The 26,557-nt window shown below is 53.1% G+C and overlaps 2 protein-coding genes across 2 annotated transcripts; both read right to left on the minus strand.

Annotated features, from left to right (window-relative positions):
- Window positions 1-9,831: 9,831 nt before the first annotated feature.
- LOC309594363 (C-signal-like) lies at window positions 9,832-12,293 on the minus strand (the record flags this gene model as incomplete). Its single annotated transcript, XM_082320037.1, has 6 exons — window positions 9,832-9,945; window positions 10,237-10,356; window positions 10,715-10,873; window positions 11,316-11,503; window positions 11,717-11,768; window positions 12,147-12,293. The coding sequence occupies 6 exons, from the start codon at window positions 12,291-12,293 to the stop codon at window positions 9,832-9,834; spliced, it is 780 nt and encodes a 259-aa protein (XP_082176163.1).
- Window positions 12,294-15,276: 2,983 nt separating this feature from the next.
- Window positions 15,277-18,262, minus strand: LOC309594362 (C-signal-like; the record flags this gene model as incomplete). The annotated part of the gene is given in 7 exon segments (XM_082320036.1): window positions 15,277-15,390; window positions 15,694-15,813; window positions 16,054-16,209; window positions 17,151-17,185; window positions 17,188-17,345; window positions 17,578-17,633; window positions 18,116-18,262. Coding segments are annotated over 7 exon segments (786 nt in total).
- Window positions 18,263-26,557: the final 8,295 nt, after the last annotated feature.

Raw genomic sequence — 26,557 nt, forward strand, 5'->3', positions numbered from 1 at the left:
ATCCTCCCTCCATCTCACTTTTGCCCTCTGGTGGCCCAGTTGATGGAGTGTGTTTGTCAGTGCTGCCTACCCTGTCCTCTAGGCTTTTTGCTCCTCCCTGGTTTGGAGAGGAAACCAAATTTTCTGTCCTTTTAGCCTCTTTAAGGCTGGGTCTGCGCCACAGAGATGTGAACAGGTGGTACAAGCTGGCCTGGGGTAGAAATTGGCCAAGAGAGATGTACCTAATGCCAGTCTGATCCCTTCTTCCTTTGCTCCCCATCAGGGCTTTCTCCTTCCTTGGGCATGCCAAAATGGCCTCATATCTAGTGAGCATGGGGAGGGCCAGGAGTTTGCTCTCCCAGAGCCATCCTGCTCCTGCCTTTCTCTCCCCTGCTGATACTCACAGGCCCTCAAAACACCCTAGGTGCCCAAATAGAGATGTCAAAATAGTCCTGTGTGCCCCGTGTTGGGCCCACCCTGTGTACATCCCACTCTGCCAAGGTGGGGGGCATGGTTGAGGGTCCCGTGTTCTTCATCCCTATGTTAAAACACAACCTTTGTATTCATTAGTGATGAAAGAAACACCTCTACATTACTCCCAATTTGACACCTTCAAGAAGGTGCTTTAGTGACTCCAGAGCTGCTTTTGCTGTTTCTGGCCCTGGCACAGGTTGTGCTCAGTGCTGGTGGAGAGAGAAGGACACGGTGGGGGTGAGAGCTCCCTGCTCCCTGTCCTGGGCAGCCCGCGGCCCCCCGGGTACCATCCCACCACCTTCCTCCTCCCCATCCCTCCACGTGCCACGGGATGTGCAGTGGGTGAGCCCTGGTGACCCCAAGCCCTGCATGGACCCCAGGGCACCCATGTGCCCATTGGGTCCCTCCCCACACTCCATCAGCCCCTTGCTGAGTCCCAGAGCCCCTGTGGGCATCTCTGCTGAGCCTGGAGCCCCTAGAGTCACGTGTGCTCCATGGAAATGTACATGGCACTGAGAGCCCATCCTGGCTCCGCACACCGGCTTAGAAGAAGGAGTGCAGCCACCCACAAGAGAGGTGGAGACAGGATTTAATAGGAATATGGAAGAGACAGAGATGAGGGGGTCTCCCATCGCTGTGAGGGCTCAGGACCATGTTTACAGACTTCGTTGTCATATTCACATGTTCTTTGTTCTGCCAGAAGTCCAGATACCTTTCCCTTGGATCCCTGAGAGTCATCTGCTGCCCAATGCTGCGGCATTAAGGAGGAACAGGTTGGTTTTATTGTGCAGGGAGGAAGTGCAGAAATGCTATGTGCTTAGTTCAAGCTGGATATTATGGGATCTGCTTCTCCTGGCATTTCTATACTTTCCATGATGGGACACAGACCCTGGCATCCAAGGCAATGATAAGGTCCCATGTGCAGGCAGTCTGCCTGGGGATGGGTCAGGCAATGGATGAGACTTTGGATCAAACAGGCATCAACCCATAGGGCAAGGCATCTCAGTGTCTAGTTAGAAAACACTGGAGGAATCCTTTTCTCTTTCCCACAACTTCTTTCTTCTTTTTCTCTTTCCCACAACTTTCTGCTCCCACCTAGAAATCCTACTGGCAGGCGCAACATCTGGCCCTTGGATGGCAGGGTGCCTCATCCCAGGTGCCAAACTTCCAAGCCTGCTGCGCTGGCATGAGGGGTGCCAGTGAGAGACCCCCTTCCCCCGAGTCCTGGCTGTGGAGGAAAGGACATTGCAAGGGATGGGGAGCCACCATCCATAGCTGGAGAGATTTACCAGAGTAACTGATTCTCTTCGCAATTCCTCTGCTGATTCAGCTCTACTCTCCTGCTCCACTCTTCCCGACGCATGTGGTAAGTCTCCAAGAGTTGCAAGGTGTAGTTTGCTCGCACAGAAAGCTGGCTGCAACAGCAAGGGAAAAGTCTCTCTCACCTTCTGGCTGACACCCTCCTGCCTCCCCCCTGCCTTTAACTTGGAGGCAGCTTGGGGCTGCCTGGCATTAGGGTCTAAGCCAGGTCATGGGAAAGGGGAGGATGCCATACCTAGCCCCAGAGCTCAGGAGTTGGAGTCCTTCACACCTCGGACAGCTGCTGCTGATGATGTTTCCTGGGCTGAGGTTGGTGAACACGTTCAGTTTGCATAGCCCCTGTGGACTCTCCAGCTTCCTCTTCACTGTGGCTCTGTGCAGGAAGGGAGCAGTCCTCTCCTCTTTCCCAACCAGTGGCAATGGTGAGCATGGCCAAATTTCTGTCAGTGTTTCCTGAGACCACCTAGCCTGCATTGAAACCCCTATGAGACAAACTGCCCCAGGCAGGGACCTGCAGCTGTAGCAGAGGAACCAGGAGAGTCATCCCAGCACGGCCGCCTGGGTAGGGGGGGACATTAGTTCCCCACTGGCCCCACACTCTCATGCTGACATCACCTGTGACGAGGTAAATGAGGGGAGGGAATGGCTGTTTTTCAGAGCAGGAACCATGAGATTAAGTCCTCCAGCAGGTCAGAGCACATCACCAAACCATGAAGATGGCTTGGTTAGAGGAATTGGAGGCCCTGAGGGCACCAAGAGTGCTCAATGACCCTGTCCAGCATCCCCTGGGACCTCCACCCACATCCCATTTCAGCCCCTGCCAGAACTGATCCAGACCCTGACCTGCGGACTGGTTTCCTGGGGCGACGGGGAGGTCCTCTTTTTGTTTCTGAAAACGGGAAGTGTGGTTTGAGGTCTGACACTGAGAGTTTGCTTGTGCTTGCTGTCCTCCACCACCAAGAAGCTCTCCTGAATTCTTGGCAGAAAGCTGAAAATACCCAAGAGGGTGAACTGATATGAGTATGGGATGAGGCTGTTCTCCACCTTGTGCTCATGAGTAGCTCAGTGCCAGCCTCTGCAGCAGACAGCAGTTCTGCTGGAGATTTAGGTGTATTTCGCCACTTGGTTTCATGTCAACAGTGGAGGAAGAAAACCTTGAGTTGTAGCACTCGCATGAGCTGTAACACCCACATGTGGTCCCCATCTTGAGGGAACAAAGAGAACAACAATGACTTTTGCAATAACCAAAGCCTGGAGGGACCATGAACCTCATCCTCCAAACTGCACTGTGGTGGCCACACAGTAAAGGCTGTGTTTTGGGGGGACCCAGTGCAGGAGAAGGACGAAGTGTTTGAGGGAGAAAAGCAATGCTGGCAATTAGCTCTCTCTGGCACTCCTCCTCTGCCAGACAACCCCTCCTGAACACCAGATTTGGAATCAAATCGGAGTCTTCCAGTTGACTAAATCCAAGGTAGAAAACAGTGAACACAGACACTGCTCTGTCTTGTTGGGGGAGGATGTTAAGAATTTCATTTTTCTTTGAAAAGTGGCATCATTTAGACTGAAATGAGAGGAGGTTCACAGACATGAAAAAGGAAGGAGAAAAATTTCCTCAGCTCCTGGAGTAATTCTTCACATAAACATCAGTCACCATGACAAATCTGAACAATCCTTCAGAGACAATACCAACACTGCGTACAAAGGGAACAACTCATTAAGAAATCCAAGAGCACGGGGTCACCCTCATCTGTTTCTCCATGAGGCTCACCTGCCAGGTGACCTTCTTCCTTTGCCTTTGCGCCCCTTTTCTTTCTTCGGGCCAGATAGTGTGGATGGAGACCGAGACCGCCTTCTTCGAGAAAGGAGATGTTCTGTAGGAGGACTCTCTGGAACTATACAATGGGAAGACCCTTCGGAAAGCATCTTTGTGCCTATTTAACAAGAGTGACAGGCATATCTGCTCCAGCATCTGATAAAACAATCCAATTCCCTTGACGTCATCTTCTCGAAGAGGTCTTGCTCTCTAGGAGGTCTTTGGCACAGCTTACCAGCCTTTTAACTGTCATCTCTGGGCCATTTTTCTCCCCACATTCAAGTGCACAGGATCTGTGGGAGAGGCAGACCCCTCCACCCTTGGCAGCTCAAGGCAGAGTTTCCTAAAATGAAGGAGCAGCTTGCAATATATACCAGGGAACACAGCCCTGGGGGAAAGTATCCCTCAGCAGTACCAGCTGCGTTTGTCAGTGTTGGGCTGCCTTGAGGTCTTTGTCCATAGTGGGTGACTTGAGCTTTGCTGTGTACAGCGAGGCACAAGAGATGCAGTTTTCCCTCCCAGGACACCACGTTTTGTTCTTGTCTTCAGCCACCTACTGCTGAGGAATAAAGGAACACCCCCACACAAGCATCTATGTCCACCAGTCCCTGCCACGCTCTCACAAGTCAGATGTGACATTACCATCAGTCTCAATTTGCTTATCTTCTTCTTCCTCCTTCTCCTCCTTCTCTTCTTCCTCCTCCTCCCTGTCTTCTGCGGCCTTCAGAGGTCCTATAGAGGGACATTCCATGGCTTCTTTCTCAGGGGGAAGCATAAAATCAAACCTGGAAATGAGAGAACACCAGATTGAAGAAAAGGCCACCACATTGCCCTTGCATTTCCCATTAACAGTACAGTCACAGAGAGACTTGAGAAGGTCTTTCAAGGCCGCTGCTTTCCGAAGCAAAATGTGCAACATCCTTGAGAGCTCTGTTAGGAAACAGAGTGACACAAGACCTCCATGGCCTGGGAGCACATGAGAGGTTCCATCAGTCTGCTCCAGGGTTTCCCAGTCCTAACTCCGAAAAAGTTGACTCCCTCACTACAGACCATCTCTCATCTCCTCTTCCTGTTCATGGACATGGAGAACAGACTACTGTCTCTACCCAAATGCCCATGGTTGGTTTGAATTCTAACCCTGCCCTGCAGCTCTCTTGCAGACCCTGTCAGGCTCATGTCAGGGCATCTGTAACGCATAACCACCATCCCCATGGACATTAAGGCCACTACTGAGCAGCCCCAGCTCAGGTCAGAGCTCTGAGGAACCCCACTCAAGCACAGGAGGGGAAACCACTCCTTCTGTCCCTCAGGGACTCGGGAAGCAGGCATTTAGGGGCACTTGGGGTCCTCAATTCTCACCAAAGGCATGGCTATGTCACAAATATAGGACTTGTATGAATCTGGTACCCACTCAGGGACACTTTTCCTGTACAATCCATGTGGATCTTTCAATTTTGAAATTGCACCCAGAAGAAAGAGATGAATCAGGGGAAACCTTATGGAAAATGTTGCCTGACTTCCTCAACCAATGAGAAGCAAACGCACTGTGGCAACACAAAGACACCTCCAGGACCCATGCGAAAATCAGGACTCTCTTGGCCTGATACCACCAGATATCTCCTCCCTGGGGTCTGAAACAGAGACAGAGATATGTGAGAGCATTCCAGGAACATTTTTGCCTTGTTTATAAAGTCTTTCTTCTGCTCAAAGAAGACACAGACAATCAGATATCCTATAACAAAGTTTTGTTTGGCTAATATGAGCCCCTCAGCTTTTCAGGCAGAAGCTGCACAGCTCAGAATTGACAAGGAGCAATAACACTGCCATGTGTTGGCCCATGCAAGCTGCCATCTCTCAGGTTCACAACAGGAATATGGGGAACTGAAGCTGCTGCGCCTGCTGCCCCAGCATCCCAAACATGGCCCAAGAAGTTGATTCAAAAGCAGTAAGATCACCCCATGGCTGTTAATAAACAGAGGAACAAAGCCTTGGCTTTCTGTGAGGGGTGAAGTAGGATGGGACATGCAATGGGCATGTCCCCATGTCTTACACTCTTTCCCTAGACAGTGTCTACTTTTGAATCCATCAAAGACCTACTATTATAATTTCTAGGACAGACAGTGGGATGCTGGGCTAGGTAGAGCCTTGATCTAACTCTAGGTGACTCTTCATGGATTCTCCTATGTCTACTAGACCACTAGACTAGGAGAACAGGACACTACAGAGTTGGCACTGCTGTACACCATGACCGCCCCAGTGTCTGTGGGGGTCCTGACAGGCCACCAGAAATTAGTTCAGTTGTCCTTTGACAGGTGTCCAGAAAGACAAGGTGTAGCACAGGGTAGGGATCAACTTACGCTGAGAAGTGCTTCCAGCAGCTTTCCAGTGCCATCAACAGCGAGGAGAAAGTCATCAAAAAATCTCATAGTGACTTCCCTGTTTCGTATGGAAAGAATGCCGATGGCCTTGAAGACAAAGTCTGTGTCCTGTCTTTTAGAGGTGGCCCGAAAGAATGATGTCACAGTCTCATATACACAACATTGCACTGTTGTAAAAGGTAGTTGGGCACACACGGAGAGCTCCTCACACCTCAGAGGGATGACTGTTACATCAGCTAGAGAACAGAAAAAGAGGAATAAAGTCACCTCTGCAATAGGACAGCGTAGGCTCCAAGAAGATGTCAGCAGCTTCAGGCAGGACATTGCTCCCGTGCAGTCTGTTGAATGCCATGCTAACAGCTCCTAAGAGTGCCTGGATGATGAACGCTGTGTTGGAGGGCAGGGGAGATGGGTGCAGATCCCATGACAAAGTCCATGGTGCTCAGCCACAAGCATGCCCACACCTAGTGCACTCCAGCTAAGTCTATGCCAGACTCATGGAGAAACAACAGAGGAGCAAAATGCAAGGACTGCACATCAGCCTGTAGCATCCTTCTGTTCCTCTGCCCCTCATACCCAGCAAGTGTCCCCACATGCACCCATCTGACATTTCAATCACATGGAAGATGGGGTTATGTGAAAGAGAAGAACCCCTCCAAACACAGACCAAAGCTCTTCCTGCCCCACAGCATCATTCATGTCACACTGCAGCTGCACTGACCAGAAATCATGGCAGATCTGGCCATCCACAAGTCCTTCCACAAACTCTTGTCCTCATCTTTGGTTCTGGTCTGTCTACAAGTGACTTGTACCCACTTTGCTCTAGAAGGAGTCTGTAAGCGTCAGCAGGAACTCTGGCCTTTGCCCTTATGAGTAGGTGGGCAGCACCATAAGGGCAGAGCATGAGCTTTATCTCAGTTTCATTAGAAAAAGCAGCTCCAATAATTACAGTCCAAAAGCAGTAGTCCTAACATTGCATAATTGCGAATGGCATGGAGCCAAGCGTGAGAGCAATTAAAGAAGAGATCCCCTAGCTGAAGATGTATCGTTAAAAAAGGACACCCAAGGGGCCTTTCTGAGAAATTGCTCCTTGGTGGCCTGTTCAGCTTGAACAAGCTGAGGTTGTTATCAAGACATCTTTAGGCACTCGGTCATGCCTTAACAGCAGTTAGCATATACCTCAAGGGTGGTGCAAGGGCAAGCAAAGGTTTTAATCCATCTTCTTACCAGGAACATCTTCTTTGGTGTAGCTGAGGTTGCATTCATCTGCAACTACCTTGGACATATGAAACATGGGTCTCCGAACAATCAAAACCTTGCTGTTCACAGTGCACATGTAGTCTTTAAGAACATAGAACGTCCCGATTCCTAACAGTCGGACACCCTGAGAATGGTGGAGGTAAAAAGAAGGAACAATTGTAAGTATCCTGGAGAGGAAAACACTCACCAGTGACTTGTCAGAGCATGGGGATGCTGCCTTGTGCCTTGCCCACCCCCAGATTACAAAGACCAAGATGGGACACTGAGGAAGCTTTGGAGAGAAAGCACATACTCCAGGCATTTTTTTCTGTTTTTTTCCTCTGCTCTGCTCAAGGAGCTATTGGGAGAAGTAACAGCAGAGCCAACATCCCTCCCCTAGATATAATCGGAGGGGTTTCCAACAAGGAGAAACCGTTAAAAAGGTACCAGGGTATGGTCCTCCCATTCTGGCAGTGTTGATGAGAAGTACCAGAAAGTGCTTAACACTTCCTTCTACTTTATCTGGACTTTCATTTTTACAGCAGGTGCCAGAGAAGCTGGTCTGTGCCATGTTTGTCGACAGCAGTGTCCTGCCAGGTGACTGTTTCTGCTTTCAGAGTGGGGAACCGATGGCAGTCGACGGCACAGTGTTGTCCAGACAAGGCGAGCTCTCAGGGTTTCACGAGGGGAGGAACAGGATGCAAGACCCACCCTATCCTGTGCCAAATGCCGTCTAATGCATTCAGACACGCTATCCCAAATCAGAAGGATCTCTGGAAAGCAAGTGAAAGATATGTCATGCTCCAAGTCAGTAAGCTCACAACCATTCAGCACACTCTAACCCAAGGAGATGATGAGTGAGATTAAATGTGTTGCCACCCCAATTAAGAACATGTAAGGTGCTCCACATGACAGGAGATGTAGGAAACGGGAACAGAAGTCCACACCAGCAAGAGGATGGTGTGGTGACCACGGAGGGCTCAGAGGCTAAGGGGATCCCCAGGTATCTCCCCTGCAGGGACCACTGTCAGCCCTCTGCTCATCAACTCTGCACGGCCACCGTGGCTGGGAGCTCTGGGCGGGCAATCCCCTCTGCAAGGCAAGCAGCAACCCTTGGTGCCAGGGGCTTCAACCTGGGGAGTGGGCAGCAAGGCAGGTGCAGAGGAAGGTCCTCAGGCAGAGGATCCAGGACCTCCTGGCTGCCAAACTGATCCTGAGCCAGGAAGGGATGATCAGACAGGGCTCTTGTTGCACCCTGCCCAGTCCTCCCCAAAAGGCCCCCATGTTTCCACAGCTACGTTCATAGCTAATATTGTTTACGACATTCAGAAAATAACTCCTGCAAGCCTCACCACCAGGGGTGAGATTCTTCAGTGTGGGAAACACATCTGGCCACAGGTTTTCCATCTTTGTCCCCTGCTCCCTCTGGGTTAACTCCTGTAGCAGGAGGGTGGGAAGGAAGTATCCCCTCCACGGTCTCCACCTCCTTCTTTGACTTCACCAAAGGGCCTCCAGCTCCGTCCTGAAGCGGAATGTCCCACTGTGACCCCAGACCATGTCACAGAGGGACTGCAAGGGCTCTTCTGACCCCCCTTAGCCTCCCCCAGATCTTGCCAGGTTTTGCCCTACAAGAGGGAGGGGAGGTGTGGTAGGTGTTGTGGGGTGCTATCCCCACCTCACTGCCCACTCCCCAAGGAGAATGGGGGTGGTCCCCAGACAGGGGCTCACCTTGTGCACTCCAGGTGTGCTGGCCAGCTCGTTGGTCCCAACTGGAGAGGCTGTGCTACCACTGCTGCTGTGGGGCTGCGCACACTGTGTGTTCCAGTTCCTGGGATACGGACAAGGCTCGGAGACAGACGCACACAGCAGCATCCCCAGTCCTGGGACAATGGCAGGGCTCGGGGACCTCTTTATGGGTTTTCCCTTTATGTGAGAGAGCAGCAGGAGTGCATGGAGCTCTGCCTGGGGATGGGTGATGAGCTAACTGGGAGCTTATGGGTCAGGATTAAGGAGAAGACTGGGATGGGTGTCAGTCTGTAGGCTGCCTGATCAGGAAGAACAAGTGCATGAGGCCTTCTACAGACAGAAGTAGCCTCAAGTTTGCAGGTCTTGGTCTTCCTGGGGAATTTTAACCACCCTGATATCTGCTGGAGGGACAACGCAACAGGGCATAAGCAACCCAGGAGGTTCCCAGAGACCATCGGTGACAGCTTCCTGATATACATGATAGAGGAGCCAACGAGGAGCAGTGCTCTGCTGGACCTTGTACTTACAAACCAGGAAGGGCTCATTGGGAGGATGCATCAGAAGGTTGTGCTGCCATTCAGAGGGAGAGCTGTGGGATGAGCCTCTCTGTACCCAGGGACAAAGCCCTACAAGGATGACGACCAGGGCCTCAGTCAGAGGAGTTCAGACATTCAGACCAACCTAGCTCAATTATATGCAGAAGTAATTCTGAGAAGTTCTCTCAAAGCATTAGTGAAGGCTCTCACAATGATAGCTAAAAGGAGACCAAAAGGAAGGCTCAAATAGTTCTACTTATTGTTTACAGACGCAAATTTATTAAGACACAGGCACAACTTGGTGCAGCAGCAAAGGGCCTGGCTGCCAGGATCCTGGGCTGGCATCTCACCAGGACACAACCTTCCCTTCCCAGTCCAGGAAGGTCCCGGTCTCCTTCTCAGAGAGGGAGGAGAGCACCTTTAGCATCCCTTGCACGCTCTCATCCACCGTCACAGGGGGCTGCAGGGGCAGAGGGAGAAACACAGTCGTGTGCCCAAGTCCTGGCTAAGGTCTGCCCTGGAGCAGATCATTGCTCAGAGCTTGGGGCTCTCTGGCATGAGTGAGGAGAGGCCAGCACAGGGCAAGAAGAGTTCCCCGTTTCTCATCTCCTTCCCTCATGTGCCTCTAGCTCAGAGCATCTGCCAAAGAGCTCTCTCAGAGCCCAGCACGTCTGGGACTATTGAATCCACAGGAAGCTCTGCATTCCCAACTAAAGAGATTCTTCCAGATCTTGGCCAAAAGCTCTCTTACCTTTTGTGATCCTGCACCCCCCATGTCAGTTTGCACCCAGCCAGGGTGGAGAGCAACGCAGAGGACACCATGTTCCCGGTACCCCAGGGACTGGCACTTGGTCAGCATGTTCAGAGCAGCCTGCAGGGAGCCAGGGCAGGGATGGCAGTGGGAGGGGAAGGGTGGCTGCAAGGGGACACGTGCAGACCCCACGGCAGGGACAGGGAAGGGCAGGTGGAGTCAGCTCGCCGTGGCACATGGTGCTGCTGCACTATCCCCATGCAGATGCCCAGCCCAGCTGAGGGCCCATCCCAGCACATCCCTCTGAGGTGGGACCTGGGGCCAGGCACAGGAATGGGCTGTCAGAGGCAGCCAGAGACTGACGGGATCTCCATCACAATGCAGAGAGGTGCAGGGACTGAGGGGGAGGTTGGAAGGCATGTGAGATTGTTCAGAGAGGAAAATATCTGGGCTCACGCCCAGCACAGTGTGGCAGTACCTTGCTGCAGCGGTAGGAGACAACGTGTCCGTAATTCCATAAATAGACTTCCTCAATGGAGCCTGCAGAGCTGGACATGTTGATGATGGCTGCCTTGCTGCAGCTCAGCGCTGAGCCTGGGCTCCCCTGGGCAGCCTTCTTCAGCAGGGGCAGGAAAGCCTGTAAGGAGGAGAGGAGAGGAGAGGAGAGGAGAGGAGAGGAGAGGAGAGGAGAGGAGAGGAGAGGAGAGGAGAGGAGAGGAGAGGAGAGGAGAGGAGAGGAGAGGAGAGGAGAGGAGAGGAGAGGAGAGGAGAGGAGAGGAGAAGAGAGGAGAGGAGAGGAGAGTGGCGCACACATAGGTGGCACAGGGGAGAGGACCAGCTCATCCACAGTGGGCACCGTTGGCACCAGCACTGGAGCATCCTCCCTCCAGCTCCTGACCTCCAGCCCGCAGCTCCATGAGCTTCTCATTCAGTGAGACTCCATCGAGCACCAGAGTGGAGGCAGGACCCTCTCCCACTGGCCCTTCACGCCCCTTGGGATGGCCCAGATCAGGGATTCAGGGCCACGGGAAGGGATGCTCCCTGCAGCTGTGCTGCGGTGCTGGGGGTGAGGGTCTCACCTGGCTCAGCAGCAGGGGCCCAACTGTGTTGGTGGTGTAAACCTGCATCATGTTCTCCAGCGTCTCGTTATCAAGTGAGTTCATCTTTGCAATTCCAGCATTGTTGATGAGGAGGTTCAGCCCCGAGCCCCCCAACTGCTCCCCAACTCTGGCTGCGGCTGCCTTGATGCTGGCGGGGTCGGTGACTTCTGCAGAGCCGGCATGGGGGAGGTCAGTGCCCATGTCCCCGTGGTGGCTTGGAGCCCCCGGTGTCCCACCCAGGGATGGCAGCACCCGGTGTCACCAAAGGCACTGGCCCGTTGGCACGGCTCCCTCCTGGCACTGGGCTCCCAGGGTGCGCACAGTGCCTGGGCACACGCCAGGGGAGCTGAGGTGAGGGACCCCCACTTTGGGGCACCTACCAAGTGGGATGATGACCAGGTTGGGGTGCCTGGAGGCCAAATTCTGTAACTCCTGAAAGAGAGGAAACTATGTGGGCATGGAGAGACTGGACCAGCTGTGCAGAGGCTCAGCCTTTCCCAGGCAAAGCCTGTGTCACTCCGGCTCCATCCCTGCACCACCTCATGCCCAGCACCCTGCTCTGGCTGCCCAGCTCCCCTCGGATGGGGCTCTGTGCCTCCCGCACATGTCACGTGCCACTGTCCCCTCTGCACATCCCATGCACAGCTCATCTCACAGCTGTCCCAACTCGGCTGCCCTGTCCTGCAGCACCTGGGGTGCCCAGCTGCAGCTCGAGCTCTTTGCAAACCCCCTCCCTGCTCCAACCTGCTGCCCTGCCACCCAGTGCTCCCGTCCCCCAGCACAACCCCCTGTGTCCCAGCCCAGCCTCACCTGCGCTCGCTGTCCCTTGGGGTCCCGACAAGCTGCAAAGACCCACTCAGGTGGGTTTGGCATCCCCAGGAACTGCCGGACAAGCCCCAGGCCAATTCCCCGGTTGGCCCCAGTCACCAAAACGGAGTGGACGCAAAGCTCTCCCATGTCACTTCTCCTCCCTCTGCTCCAGCTTGCATTGTTTGCTCAGCTCCCTAATGCTTCTTTATAGCATGTTCCACAGCCACCCCACCCGCTCAGGGCTTGCACAAACCCTTGGCTCTGCGTACAACCTCTGCAGCTCTTTGAACTTTCTGGGACACAGTTCCTGGCTGGGAGCCAGCCCTCATTACCAATGGGCAAAAATCACTTGGCTTTCTCAGGCAAACTCAGCTGACCTTGGGAAACCTGGCCCCATAATCCAGGCACTATGGGCCAGCCTGGCCAGGAGAAGCTGTTGTGGATGAGGAGGGAGGGAGCAGCACGTGGCAGGGATGCGGGATGCCCCACAGCTCGCGTGGGCTTTACAGCTTCACAAGCATGCTGTGGGCTAGACGGGCTTTCCATCTTGGACCAGGTTGTGCCTCAGATGGCCACGAGCAGATGTCCTCTGCCTTGCTCTTGCCTCTTCCAAGCCAATGCCCTTTCACTGATTGTCCCATGAAAGACCCGTGGAGTGGAGCAAACCTGGCGTGGCCTACTGGCAGAAGGAAGTGGACCTGCCTGGCCTGCACATCACCACACTGCTGTTCATGCACTCCATCCCTTTGGCTGCTGCCTCACTATGCACTAAGCTGAGCAGCTGCTCCACTACTTCTGACATGCTGGGGCCATCGCTGCTCTCAAGACCTCCACTATCTGCCTTCCCACTTTGCAAATTAACTTGTTATTGTGCCTTCATTTTGTGTCTCTTCTCATGCTTGTTTGGGGAAGGATAAAAGTTTAGGGTTTTGCCCAAAAGCTTGAGTAACCTTACCCAGCCACAGCTGGCTGTGTAGTCTCATCTGAAAGCCAAGGCCTGAAGCCCCTCATCAGCAACAGAAGCGGCAGTTCTCATGGCATGCTGCCATCTGTGAATTCACTACATGCAGTGTCACCTCAGCTGGGTGGGTTCTCATTCTCTCAAACGAGGCAGCCTGATGGGGGCAAGACCAGGACCGCGGGTCTCCTCTGCCCACCCAGAGGAGCAGGGAGGCAGCTGAGCCCAGCCCCAGCATCTCCCACGCTTTGCTCCTCCCCAGCTGGAGCTGCTGCCTGCCCCGGGCTGGCCATGCCACCTCACTCCTTCCATATGGAAGGGAAAGGCTGGAGCCTGTCCTGTCCTTGGGGCATCCTCCCCATCCCCTGCCCTTCTGCTGGGGGTGTCTGTCCAGCTGCTCGTCCACAGTCTGTGACAGAGACCTCCAGAGCGGTCCTCAGGCTCGGGGCTTGTCATGTATTAACAGAGCACCGGTGTCTTTACGTCAGGAATTTCTGCCGCTCCTGGAGAAGGCAGCGAAGGGTGCAGGGAAGGAGGGGCTGAGCTGCAGCAGGGCCGCAGTCATAAACGTCTCCACCAAACTGGGCTCCATCGGGCTGTGCCTCGGGGTCCCGGAGGCCCCCATGTACCCATACCGTGCCAGCAAGGTGAGGTGCCAGGGGAGGTGCTGGGGATGCTCTGCTGTGCACCGTGCCCGTGGAGGGGAGCCCGTGGGGGCACCCATCTGCCCCAGGCCACCCACACCCTGCCTGGTTCTCCCAAGCATGAGCACAGAGACCAAGAGCAGCAGCACCCGGGACTGAGCCTTTCAGGCTGGTTGTGGCAATGCTTTACCCCAGGGCAAAGTCCTTTTTCCCACCTCCACAGCCACTTTCTGGCTGGGAAATGTGTCCTCTCCTGCCTACCCGTGCCCTGAGTCGTGCTGGCACGATGGTGTTTCTTCCAGGCTGCCCAGAACATGGTGACGAGGTGCATGGCTGCGGAGCTCCAAGACACAGGCATCTTGTGCACGGCCATCCATCCTGGCTGGGTGAAGACCGACACGGGGATGGAGAAGGTACTGGGCTGTGCAGGGGAGGGTCAGCAGGGCCAGGTCCCCCCACTGTACCCCCAGATGCACTCCCTCTCAGGAAAGGCAGGAGCATTTGGTGCTGGAGCCCCAAGATCAGCTCTGAAGTCTGCACCTTTGTGCGCATGGGGGTGGAGGCTCTGGAGCTGCTCAGGGGCAGGGAGGAGGACCACAGGCCATGGCAGCCCTGCCAACACTGGATCCAGGAAGGCATGGAAAAGAACATCACAGCAGCCTGGGGACATGTCACCGTGGGGCCAGGCCTCCTCAGCCCCAGGCTGTCACCACAGGGAGTGCGATCATCCAGATGAGCGTCACATCCCCACACATTCACAGCCCCAACGTCCAGAGGCCCATCAGCCCAGGGCCAGGACGGAGCCCTTCCCCTCCCTCCTCACCAGCAGTGCCGCCCATGCTGGGCCAGTACCCCACCCCTCTTCAGAGGCTGCTGCTTTCCCGCCCGAGCCTCCCATCGTGCCCAGGGGGCTGGGGCCACCCCCCCAAAGCCAGGGCTCCTCCAGGCCTCGGGGGTCACTCCCTGGCAGCCCCATCCTGGGTGAGGTGGGCTGAGGAGAGAGCAGACGGGGACGGGACAGGCTGACATGACAGGCAGGCCCTGGCCGAGCCTGGAGCCTGTTCCCTATGTGCTGCACGAGCACTGTGTGCCCATCCATCCCACCTGCGACCAGCCATCCCCTGACTGAGGGGAGAGGGCAGCAGGTCCCTGCAACCCCCAGCCCCTCAGGCCACCCCAGACCAGAGTGGTGTCTGCATGGCCCTGGGAGTGCCCTGCAGCCAGGCTGCCCCGAGTCCCTGGGGCAACCCCGCTCCCAGGATAGGGTCTCTGCCCCAGCTCTGGTTCCTCCTGGAGGGGACATCTCCAGATGGTGGTCACGGTGCCATGGGACCCGCAGGCTGTCACTCGCAGGGACCCCAGAGACAGCCGTGGGCTGGGGGGGTGGCTGTGGGCACCGCCACACCCCGGGATAAGGAGCGGGGCTGCACAGCAGAGCCGGTGGCTCTTGGGCAGGAGTTTATTGAGGATGTGGGGCAGGTGGGAGCAGTGGCACAGGGCCCTGCTGCCGGGAGGCTGGGCCAGCATCTCACCAGGGCACGACCTTCCCTTCCCAGTCCAGGAAGGTGCCAGTGTCCTTCTCGGAGAGGGAGGAGAGCACCTTCAGCATCCCTTGCACGCTGGCGTCCACCGTCACGGGGGGCTGTGGGGCAGAGGGGGAGAGGCAGCCCGTGCCCGAGGCCTGGCTAAGGGCTGCCCTGGAGCAGCCAGGGCCAGGGGAAGGAGCTGCTCGAGGGCAAGGGGAAAGCTGCCAGCCCCGGGCAGAGGGGCCGAGCAGGGAGGCGAGGGGATGGGGGCACCAGGCACCCGGGGCCAGGGCAGGGGGAGCTGCCCGGGCCCCAAAGGGGCAGGCAGGGAGGTTGTGGTCAGGGGCTCAGGGCAGCAACTCCCTCCCGTGGAAATCAGCACAGGGGCTCTGATGGACCCGCCATGGTGAAACTCCTACCGTGTGTCCAGCTGAGCTCCCCATGTCAGTTTGCACCCAGCCAGGGTGGAGAGCAGCACAGAGGATGCAGTGCTCCCGGTACCCCAGGGACTGGCACTTGGTCAGCATGTTCAGAGCAGCCTGTGGGGAGCCAGGGCAGGGATGGCAGTGGGAGGGGAAGGGTGGCTGCAAGGGGACATGTGCAGACCCCACCTGGGGCCAGGAACAGGAATGTGCCGTCAGAGGGACCCAGTCACTGATGGGAGCTCAATCACAGTGAAGAGAGGTGCAGGAACCAAGGGAGCAGACATTGGAGGGCTTGGGCAGTTGTTTGCTGCAAAAAGAAGGTTGGATCAGACCCATATTGAGCACAGCACATACCTTGCTGCAGTGGTATGAGACATGTGCCTGATCCCATAAACAGACTTCCTCAATGGAGCCCCCAGAGCTGGACATGTTGATGATGGCTGCCTTGCTGCAGCTCAGCGCTGAGCCCAGGCTCCCCTGGGCAGCCTTCTTCAGCAAGGGCAGGAACGCCTGTGAGGAGAGGAGAGGAGGTAGGGGTGTGCGCATAGGTGGCACAGGGGAGAGGGCCAGCTCCTTCCACAGTGGGCAACGTTGGCACCAACACCATGAACAACCTCCCTCTTCTTCCCACTGCCCCAGCCCGCCAGGCTCTAGCTCCTGAGCTCCGGTCCATGGCTCCATGAGCTTCTTGTTGAGTGAGAGTCCATCGGGTGATACCTGGAATATAGATAGAAGCTATCAATTCAAGTCGTTAGAATCATTGCACAACAGATGTAACCAAACAAAAGTAAATCTTTGTGAATAGTTAGGACAGCTGTAAGATAAGAAGCTCCTGAATAATCCCCCTTTAGACAGCTAGGCCTTGGGAGAGCAGGTGCGCGGAACCATAAAGTAAGGAAGTTGCAAGATGACCATTAGACCAGAACAAACCGAACCTGAAGGACATAGTATACATGATCTCAGAACTGAATTTGCACAGAAGTAAAGGTCAGATGTGATCCCAGAACTGAGTTTGCGCAGAAGTAAAGGTCAGTCAGCGAACACAGTGAAGAAGACTATGAGCCTTCATCTGAAGACCCCCAAAGACCACCTGAAGACCACCACGGAAGATGACGGCGCATGCGGATTGGACATTTACATATGTTAATAAGTTCCAGGAAATCTCATGTTTATGTAAACAAATTCTCGGAAATCCTATGAATATATATGATTTCATAGTATATAATTACTGAAAGTTTATCAAGCCGTCGGAGCACTCACGGTGGAATGATCCCCAGTGCTGCCTGGCACCGTAATAAAGAATGCCTGCTTTCTGAAACTCCAAAATTAAGTTTTAGAGAGTGAATTATTTTGCCGCTTTCCAGTAACATGGGCACCAAAGTGGAGGCAGGACCTTCTGCCACTGGCCCTTTGCGCCGCCCGGGACAAACCAGCTTGGGTGAGGGTCTCACCTGACTTAGCATCAGGGGTGCAACTGTGTTGGTGTGTAAGTCCGGGTCATGTTCTCCAGCATCTCATTATCAAGTATGTTGTATATCATTATCCCAGCATTGCTGATGAGGAGCTTCAGCCCCAAGTCCCCCAGGTGCACCCTGACTCTGGCTGCAGCTGCCTTGATGCTGGCGGGGTCAGTGACTTCTGCAGAGCTGATGCAGGGGAGATCAGTGCCCGTGTCCCCATGGTGGCTTGGAGCCTCCAGTATCCCTCCAGGGATGTGCCTTTGGGGCTGCTATGGGAAGGAGGGACAGCAGTGCCTGGTGTCCCTACAGGCACTGGACTGTCAGCACATGTCCCTCCCGGTGCTGGGCTCCCAGGGTGTGTGCAGCGTCCGGGCACACGCCAGGTGAACTGAGGTGAGGGACCCCCACTTTGGGGCACCTAACAACTGCGATGATGACCAGGTTGGGGTGCCTGGAGGCCAAATTCTGTAACTCCAGCAAGAGATGGGACTGCCTGGGCAGAGTGAGGCTGGACCAGCTGCACAGAGGCTCAGCCAGCAAAGCCAAGCAAAACTCACTTTAATCCAGCTGCGTCCCTGCACCGGCTCAAGCCCGGCACCCTGCTCTGGCTGCCCTGTTCCCATGGGATGGGGCTCCGTGCCTCCCGCACATGTCACGTGCCACTACTTCACGCCCCACCCTGCCATGGCAGACACAAGCCCTTGGCCTCAAGCCCTTGAGGAGATAGGAAGCAGCAAGTTGCCACTTTTGTCCCCAATGAGCCCTGTCCCCTCTGCACATCCCATGCACAGCTCATCTCACAGCTGTCCCAACTCGGCTGCCCTGTCCTGCAGCACCTGGGGTGCCCAGCTGCAGCTCGAGCTCTTTGCAAACCCCCTCCCTGCTCCAACCTGCTGCCCTGCCACCCAGTGCTCCCATCCCCCAGCACAACCCCCTGTGTCCCAGCCCAGCCTCACCTGCGCTCGCTGTCCCTTGGGGTCCCGACAAGCTGCAAAGACCCACTCAGGTGGGTTTGGCATCCCCAGGAACTGCCGGACAAGCCCCAGGCCAATTCCCCGGTTGGCCCCAGTCACCAAAACGGAGCGGACGCAAAGCTCTCCCATGTCACTTCTCCTCCCTCTGCTCCAGCTTGCATTGTTTGCTCAGCTCCCTAATGCTTCTTTATAGCATGTTCCACAGCCACCCCACCCGCTCAGGGCTTGCACAAACCCTTGGCTCTGCGTACAACCTCTGCAGCTCTTTGAACTTTCTGGGACACAGTTCCTGGCTGGGAGCCAGCCCTCATTACCAATGGGCAAAAATCACTTGGCTTTCTCAGGCAAACTCAGCTGACCTTGGGAAACCTGGCCCCATAATCCAGGCACTATGGGCCAGCCTGGCCAGGAGAAGCTGTTGTGGATGAGGAGGGAGGGAGCAGCACGTGGCAGGGATGCGGGATGCCCCACAGCTCGCGTGGGCTTTACAGCTTCACAAGCATGCTGTGGGCTAGACGGGCTTTCCATCTTGGACCAGGTTGTGCCTCAGATGGCCACGAGCAGATGTCCTCTGCCTTGCTCTTGCCTCTTCCAAGCCAATGCCCTTTCACTGATTGTCCCATGAAAGACCCGTGGAGTGGAGCAAACCCGGCGTGGCCTACTGGCAGAAGGAAGTGGACCTGCCTGGCCTGCACATCACCACACTGCTGTTCATGCACTCCATCCCTTCGAGTGCAGTCCTAAGTGGAATGGTCCCTCTGCCCAGAAGGCACGGATGACTCAGGTGCCTGGGACATTTTCCTGCAAAGAGAAATGCCTTGGTCAAAGCCCTGTTGTCCACATCAGCCATAGGCGTGGGGCGTGGGCAGTTCTGCACTAGCAGCGGTGAAGCGCAGTGCTGCCCAGTACCTCCAGTGAGGCATTACAAATTTGCAGGGCTGGCACTGGTGAGTGTGCACATCATGTGTTCCCACTCCACTGCAAGTGAAGCCATACCCCCAGAAACCTCTTGGCCAACCCTTGATTTCAAGCACTGGGCCCCAGAGTCATTGCACAGGCTGCTGGGCAGCAATGGAGACAGTGACACTGCTGACGTGTCACCTTCTCCCCGGGGATGCCTTGGCAGTAGCATTAACCAGAGCTGCTTCCTTCCACCTGCCATGCCAAGTGAGCCTTCATGCTCCAGCAGCAGCTGCTTTCCTCCTTCCCACTCCTGTCTGCTTTCTGGGGCTTGGCAGATGCCGTGGGGCAAGCAGGTCCTCCCCACAGCCCTGGGACGATCCTGCCCAGGGCACCCTTCCCAAACCCAGTCAGGGGGAATGCAGCTTGGGGTAAGGACGCTCATTTGGTGGTCCAGCTCTGCCATCCTCAGTCCTATGCTTGCTTCTGACTTGGTGTCCTGGTTTCAGCTGGGATAGATTTAATTTTCTTCCTAGTAGCTGGTATAGTGCTGTGTTTTGGATTTCGTATGAGAATAATGTTGATAACACGCTGATGTTTTAGTTGTTGCTAAGTAGCGCTTACACTAGTCAAGGACTTTTCAGCTTCCCATGCTCTGCCCAGTGCACAAGAAGCTGGGAGGGGGCACAGCCAGGACAGCTGACCCAGACTGGCCAAAGGGCTATGCCATACCGTATGATGTCATGCTCAGTATATAAACTGGGGGGAGTTGGCTGGGGAGCAGCGATCGCTGCTTGGGAATGGGCTGGGCATTGGTCAGTGGGTGGTGAGCAATTGTATAGTGTCTCACTTGCTTTGTATATTATTGTTGTATTATTATTATTACTACTATTCTATTTTATTTTACTTCAATTAATAAACTGTTCTTATCTCAACCCACGAGTTTTCTCACTGTCACCCTTCCAATTCTCTCCCCCATCCCACCGGGGCAGGAGGGAGTGAGCGAGCGGCTGTGTAGTGCTTAGTTGCTGGCTGGGGTTAAACCACAACACTTGGTCTTGCTCTGAATCTGCAGCATCCTCACCCTCATATTGCTGCTGCATTCACCTTCCCCCCGCCCAAAAAAATACTTTAAAGTATGGATGTGCCAAAGTTTGGTCCCAGGGAGCCCTCCACACCTCAGGCCAGTAGCGTGGTCACTGCGGTGCCACCAAAACAGGCAGTCCTGCCCTGCCTCACTCTCCTCCCCATCTCATATTTGGGTATTTGACTTGTGGGCTCAGGCAGGGACCCGACCCATGCTCTGGCTGCCTCTAGTTACAATGGGGAGGGGAGGACACTGCCACCAGCCCCACCCAAAGTAGGGATGAAGCCCCATTATGGTGGCGGTGTCCACTGTGCCTCTTCTGCGGCTGAGGTGGATTGGTCCAGCTGCACGAGTGATCAAGCCTTCCATCCCTAGCCTGCCTTCACCAGGCTCTCCCCCAGGAGATGGCTTGGGCTGTCACAGCACACATTAATCCAGCACAGGACAGGAGAACATTTTTTGCAGAAACAGCACAGACCACATCTAGATCTGGATGGCATGCCTTTGAGAAATATTCTCATCAATAGCAATCTGTTCTTTCCCAGATACGTTAAAAATGAATTGAATGTATATAAAGCATGTTCCTTTTCCAAAAGGCATATTTACCAAATAGCAGTGTTTTAAGGACATTTTTTGCAAGTCAAGGCATGCCACAAATCACAGGGGAGAACTTCTCTGATTTGTTTTTGCTAGGCTCCTAGTGTTGAGATATCATCACCATATACCTGTTTGAGAGAGAACCGAATTTTGCACATCCCATCACAGCATCTCAGCGTGAGATACTGAATCCCTTTGATACGCCTGCTCTGCCAGCCAGACCTGGCATGCACATCTCTCTCCAGCTCTAACGCGCTTTGTAATTCCCCCTGTACCCTGGAACATGCAGGTTGGTGACAACCCCAGCCTTTCCTCTTCTCCCACAGCAAGCTTTGTCAGCAGATCTTAATTTGCTTTCACATCCTCCGAGTAAAATTTACCATTTTGTTTGCTCAGTGTAAATCCCAAGATAAAGCCCAGAGCACGTGACAGAAATGCACACAAACACATTGTGCTTTCTGGCACAGCCAATGAAAAATAATCTTTGTTGGCAGGCAATAGCCAATGTTTCCCCTTTTGGACCTCGTGGAAAATGTTCCCTGCTAATGTACTTGTTTAGTTCCTCTGCTGTTATTCATAAGACTTTGCATACAGGTACAATACCAACATGTTAAGCACTCACACATTTCATTCACTTAGTAAGACAACCTCATGGCAACCAAGACTGGACCCTGCCAAGTCTCAGTCTCTCCTTAAGCTCCATGTGTTTCACTCTTTTTCTTATTTTCTTTCCTGAGGGCAGTCAGACCTTCTTCTGCTTTTCTGATTCTCCACGTTGGGCTGAGAGACTTCTTTTGTCTAACAAAATATCAACAGTACAAATCTCTGGGTCTTCCAGCTGTCTGTCTCAGACTGATCTTTCATGGAGGACCCTGACAGTTCTCCCCACCTCAGCACACCTCCCAGATAGCAGGACAGGCTTTCAGGCTCTGTTAGGTCATTTCAATATCCTTTTCTATATTTTCACTTTCTAATGACCACAGACCACAACTCTACTTGCTGATATATGCCATTTGCACAAGACCTCTGCTCCTCCAAACAAACTTTGATGGTTTTCTTCTTCTAGATGGAGGATGAGACCATCACCCCCAGTCTATTAGAAACTTCTGCAGTGCCTCAGTACCAGACAGCATCAGAAACAAAAAAACTAACCTTTTAAATCTCCTATTTTTGCTGTGTCATCACATTTTTGTAGCCTTCCACTGGTTTGGAGTTGTAACTTTATAACGTTGACTTTGCTCTGGGGCCTCATGCTGCATCGTTGATCATTAGAGTTTAAACAAGCACTGCTTCTCTAGGGGTCAGAGTCCAACCTGGTGTGAAAAGGCAGAGGAGAAAACAACCAGCCTTGCCTGGCTCAACACCCAGCCTCTTCACAAGTGCTGCTGCTGTCCCCAGGCCTCTGGAAGGGACCTCAGACCAGCTCCTGAGAAGGGGTTCAGATGGTTCGTTTGCTCTGAAATGTTTTTGCATGGTCTAAACCTTAAGATGAGCATTAAGGTCCTTCTGTACACCCCTCTCCTATAATGCCTCAGTCGTATTTCACATATGAATGCTTTCGATCTCACCAAGCTAGGAAGAGTCAGAGCCAGTTTTCCAAGACACAGTCCCATCTCCTCCACTATCAGTTGCTGAAAGCTGAGGTGTGTTCACACTCACCTAGATGTTTGCACAAAGGGCAATGACAGTGTTGCTTAGAGTAGTATTGAGAAATATGCTTTTCTTTGCTAGCCAGAGGAATGGGTGTGTGGCACAATTACCTTTAGTACATTTAATCTACTGTGTAAGTAAGAATAAACTACTATTTATCAAGCCTATTTGCTCCATGATGAATTCAGGGCTGTTTCCGTCCATGTAGTCACTATTATTCACTTGCTGAAGAATCAATAGATAGTGATGAATGAACAGCTAATCAAGGGGTGGGGTGAGACCTACCCAGCCCTGTAACTGTTTGAAGCTGGGCAGGTCATGTCCACTCTCCCTGACTCATTTTCTTTTTGGCTGAAGAGGACTAGTGACACCCCATTGTGAAGGGATCCTGCAGGGACTGAGGGTGAGAGCCTGAGCTTAAATCCAGCTCCCAAGCAAAGCAAGGATGTCCCAAGGAAGGCTTCTCATGGCCCTATTTCATAGCTTTGCTGTTTTCCCAACAGTCTGATCCAGGTTACACCTGCTTTATATCAGAGCTGGCCTTAAGCCCAGGAACCCAAACCACTGGCAGCAGGGAAAGCAGATGCAAAGCACTCAGGACCCTGGCATAGCAAATGGTGTCTGAACATGAGAAGAAACCAAGGCTGAGGCAGGTTTCCAAGCCACCCAGTGCAGAGGACAGCTATGGGAACTGCTGGGTTTCTTAAGATCCTTTGGATGACTATGGGGAACCATATGCCAGTTGTGGCTACCTCAGGCAAGGAGTAAAGACATTCCTCCTTTCCCAAGCTTATGGTGGGTTCTCTAGTCCAGACTCCAGAGAATCCCACCAAAGCCCCTGAGCCAGGCTTTTCCTCTAAGCAAAGCATTTCTGAAGACCTCAAACCATCTCATCAGAAATAGCAGGCACAGAAGCTTAGATGGAAGCTAGGCTGGATGATTAGTGCTGACGGGAGTTGAACACAATGCCAAGAGAGGCACAAAGTGCAGAAAACACCTTCACTCCCTGCATTCATGCACCAGACCCAGGGAAAAGTGGGCAGAGCAGGATGGGGGGATTCTCTACTTGTGGGAGAAAGCACAGAGGAGCTCGCTTTCCTTCAATGCTGCTGGACTTGGGCAGGGTGCAGGGGCACAGCCACCTCCTGCCCAGAACAGCCATCCACATCGCAGCTGAGCTGGCGGTGGAAGCCTGCTCAAGCCCCACTGCACTGCTGACCAGGCAGTGGGATGAGAGGGGAAGGACAAACAACCAAGCCTTTTGCTTCCCCTCCCAACCTGGCAGTTCAAAAAATGTTGACCAATGTACTTTTCACAGTCTGAGTATAGACAGAGCACAAACAACTTGGACTGAGTTTCAGAGCCCGTGAGCTTGATTCAGTTGCCCACAGACAGACACTGGCTCAATGACCATGGAATTCTTGTAAGGTACTGGACTGTACTGGTCCCATTTTAGGACTGTCAGGAAAGGTACATGGAGAAAGCACAGAGACGGAGGCTTCCCTGCTAAGTCTCTGTCTATTAGCATCTCTCTAACACTAAGAGATGTGCAAAAAGCTCTGGCTAGGTCACTGCAGACTGGTTTCACAGGAGCTGACTTCTCGTTGCAAGAAATGAGAAACAAAAGCAAAGGTGGTTTGAGTGCTGTCGACCCTGCGCCTGGGATTGCAGAGGCCACACAGCCGTGTTCCCTGCAGGACTGTCCCCACAGAGCCTGAGACGTCTCCTGGACACAACGGCCATCCAGTCTAACACCCAGGGTTGAGTGGTATTGAGGATAACAGGAGAGCCCACTGCAACTGCAGAGCCTTGAACCCCTGCAGAGACCTCAGAAAAGGGGATTTTTTCCAAGTAAATCTTTCCCAGAAGAGGATTTAAAATGCTCAGACTCTCCATGCAACCTCACTGGGGCCACAGCCTTTGGACCCAGTGTCAGCTAGGGGCCTCAAACTGCGTTCAGAAGCATTTTTCTGGGGATATTCTTCTCATGAGAGCATTCAAGAGGCCTCAGCTACCTGGGTGCAGCAGTGCTGGCAGCACTGACAGTTGACCATGGGGACAGAGTCACATTGCCAGGGCCCACGGGGACACCGCAGATCTCCACTGGTCTCTTTTCTGCCACCTTCTGGGGGCATTTGGCTGGGTTACCCTTCCTTTTTCAGCATGATGGCCTGAAGAGGGACCTCAGAACAACCAAGCAGGACAAATTTGCTTTCCCACTGTTATATTTGCTAACAGGGATGCTTGAGAATGGGGTCTGATATGTGGCACAGAGATATGCCCCATCTCAGAAACACTAAGGCGCAGGCTAAATGACCAGCTTGCGGGTTGCTTGGTTTGACATCCACGTGTTGGAGTGAGAGAAGGAGGCAGGGCTAAAAAGAGCACTTTATCACCTGATGGGTGGACACAGTCCTGGGAAAAAAACAACTTTCCAGCCCATCTTCTTTGCTAAAGCCAAAATATATGACCCTTCTAGAACTGCATTACCCCACCAGCTGCTCTGTGATGAGAGCCCACCCTCTCAACTGGTAGGACCTGGATGTTTGACTGACATCCTAAGAAACACACCAATATAAGACACAGAAAAAATTCTTAAGCCTGCAGTGGGACTCGTTCCTCTGTAGGGAACATCTCAGCTTCATGTCCCATTTCTAAGGGATGCAGCGGGATGGGACGTTATTTGTGAGGGTCAGGTGGACCACCCCAGGGGCTGCTGCATGGACAGGTGGCTCTCACAGTGGGCAGGGAGGAGTTTTTAGAGACACGAAGGCTGTGTCCGCAGGACACCAGTGCCCACCAAGGTTAGGTGTGGGCTGAAGGCAGCGTGGCAGCAAACAGGTGCAACATGCTTGTACTTATACACTCAAGTGCTCCAAAATTCGGTAATTTCAGAATCAGGCTTTACCAGGCAGCAGGAATTTACCAAGGCCTGTTGTAGAGAAACCAAAGCACTCAGGTAAGCTTTTTTTTTTGGTTGCATTTCTCTCTATTATCTTCTGGAAGCCTCACAACATTTACCTAACAAGGTTTTCAAAAAAAATTGATAATCCCCTATTTTGTACATGGGGAACTGAAACATAAAAGTGCGTCAAGCAATGGCCGTATGGGGAAGTTTGGGAAGTATCCAATTACAGACACTTAGAGCTTGTCTTTGTTTACAGTTCACATTTATATTCAGAACAGGCTCCTACTGACTTCAGCTGTGGCTACACATTAACTGTTTCTACACAGCAGATCACAGGGGATCCCCATTTCCAGGGCTCTTTGAAGCAATCACCTAGGAAGAGCTGGCTAATGTAATTTGCCTGCAGTGTGCAGGATCCGTGTGGAATAGGTGGCCAAAACCCCATTCCTCAGTGTTCTTCACCATGACCATTTTTTTGTACCCCTCTGTCCCCATTTGCTACGTATCTGCCAATCTTTGCAACAGATGGAGTGGTGCCACATCACCTAATTGACGGCCTGAGCACAGAATGAGGCAGGAAAAGGAGAATGGGACCTTTAATTCAAATATATGCTACAAGGCGGATTTCTGCTTCTTAGCATTTATTGGCATAACCAAGGATTTATTCCTAGTAAATTCCAATTTCTGTATTGCTGTTCAAAACTGAAAGCTTCTCAAAGCATGTTTATATCCCAAGGCAAACTGGGGAGCAGAGGCATAGCCGTGTAGTTGAGCTGCGGTAAAGCAGGATTAAGTTAGCACAAATCACATGATGCTATCACCAGATTGATACGATATCATCATTTATTTTCTGATTTATTTATCAGTATCAGAAGTGTTTTGTCTAGTGTTTGTCAAACAAGGTGAAAATAAGCAACAGAAATAATGATGCTTATATAAATCAGAGTTGCTCAGTCGTTACTTCACTGTTGAGCTCCTGGTTGTGCACTCACCATAACAGGATTTTAATGTTCTTTGTGCATCTGGTTTTCCACATAATTATTGAAAATAAAACATCAACACCCACCTCCAGACTGGCAGCAGAGCTGATACATTCAGGTCCCCTCCAGACACAGTCCTCCAGCTGATGCTGATGGTCTCTTTTCTGTTTTCCCTTTCCCCTCGCGCCCCATTTCCCCACCCCTAGCCACCACCAAACCTTTTCCTTGCTTTATTGCTTTCCACGCCCTTGGTCCAGCTGTTGAACCAGGTACCTGACACCCATCAACAAAAACAACAAGAA

This window comes from Platalea leucorodia (assembly GCF_965183815.1).
Source record: "Platalea leucorodia genome assembly, chromosome: 8".
NCBI classification, from domain to species: domain Eukaryota; kingdom Metazoa; phylum Chordata; class Aves; order Pelecaniformes; family Threskiornithidae; genus Platalea; species Platalea leucorodia.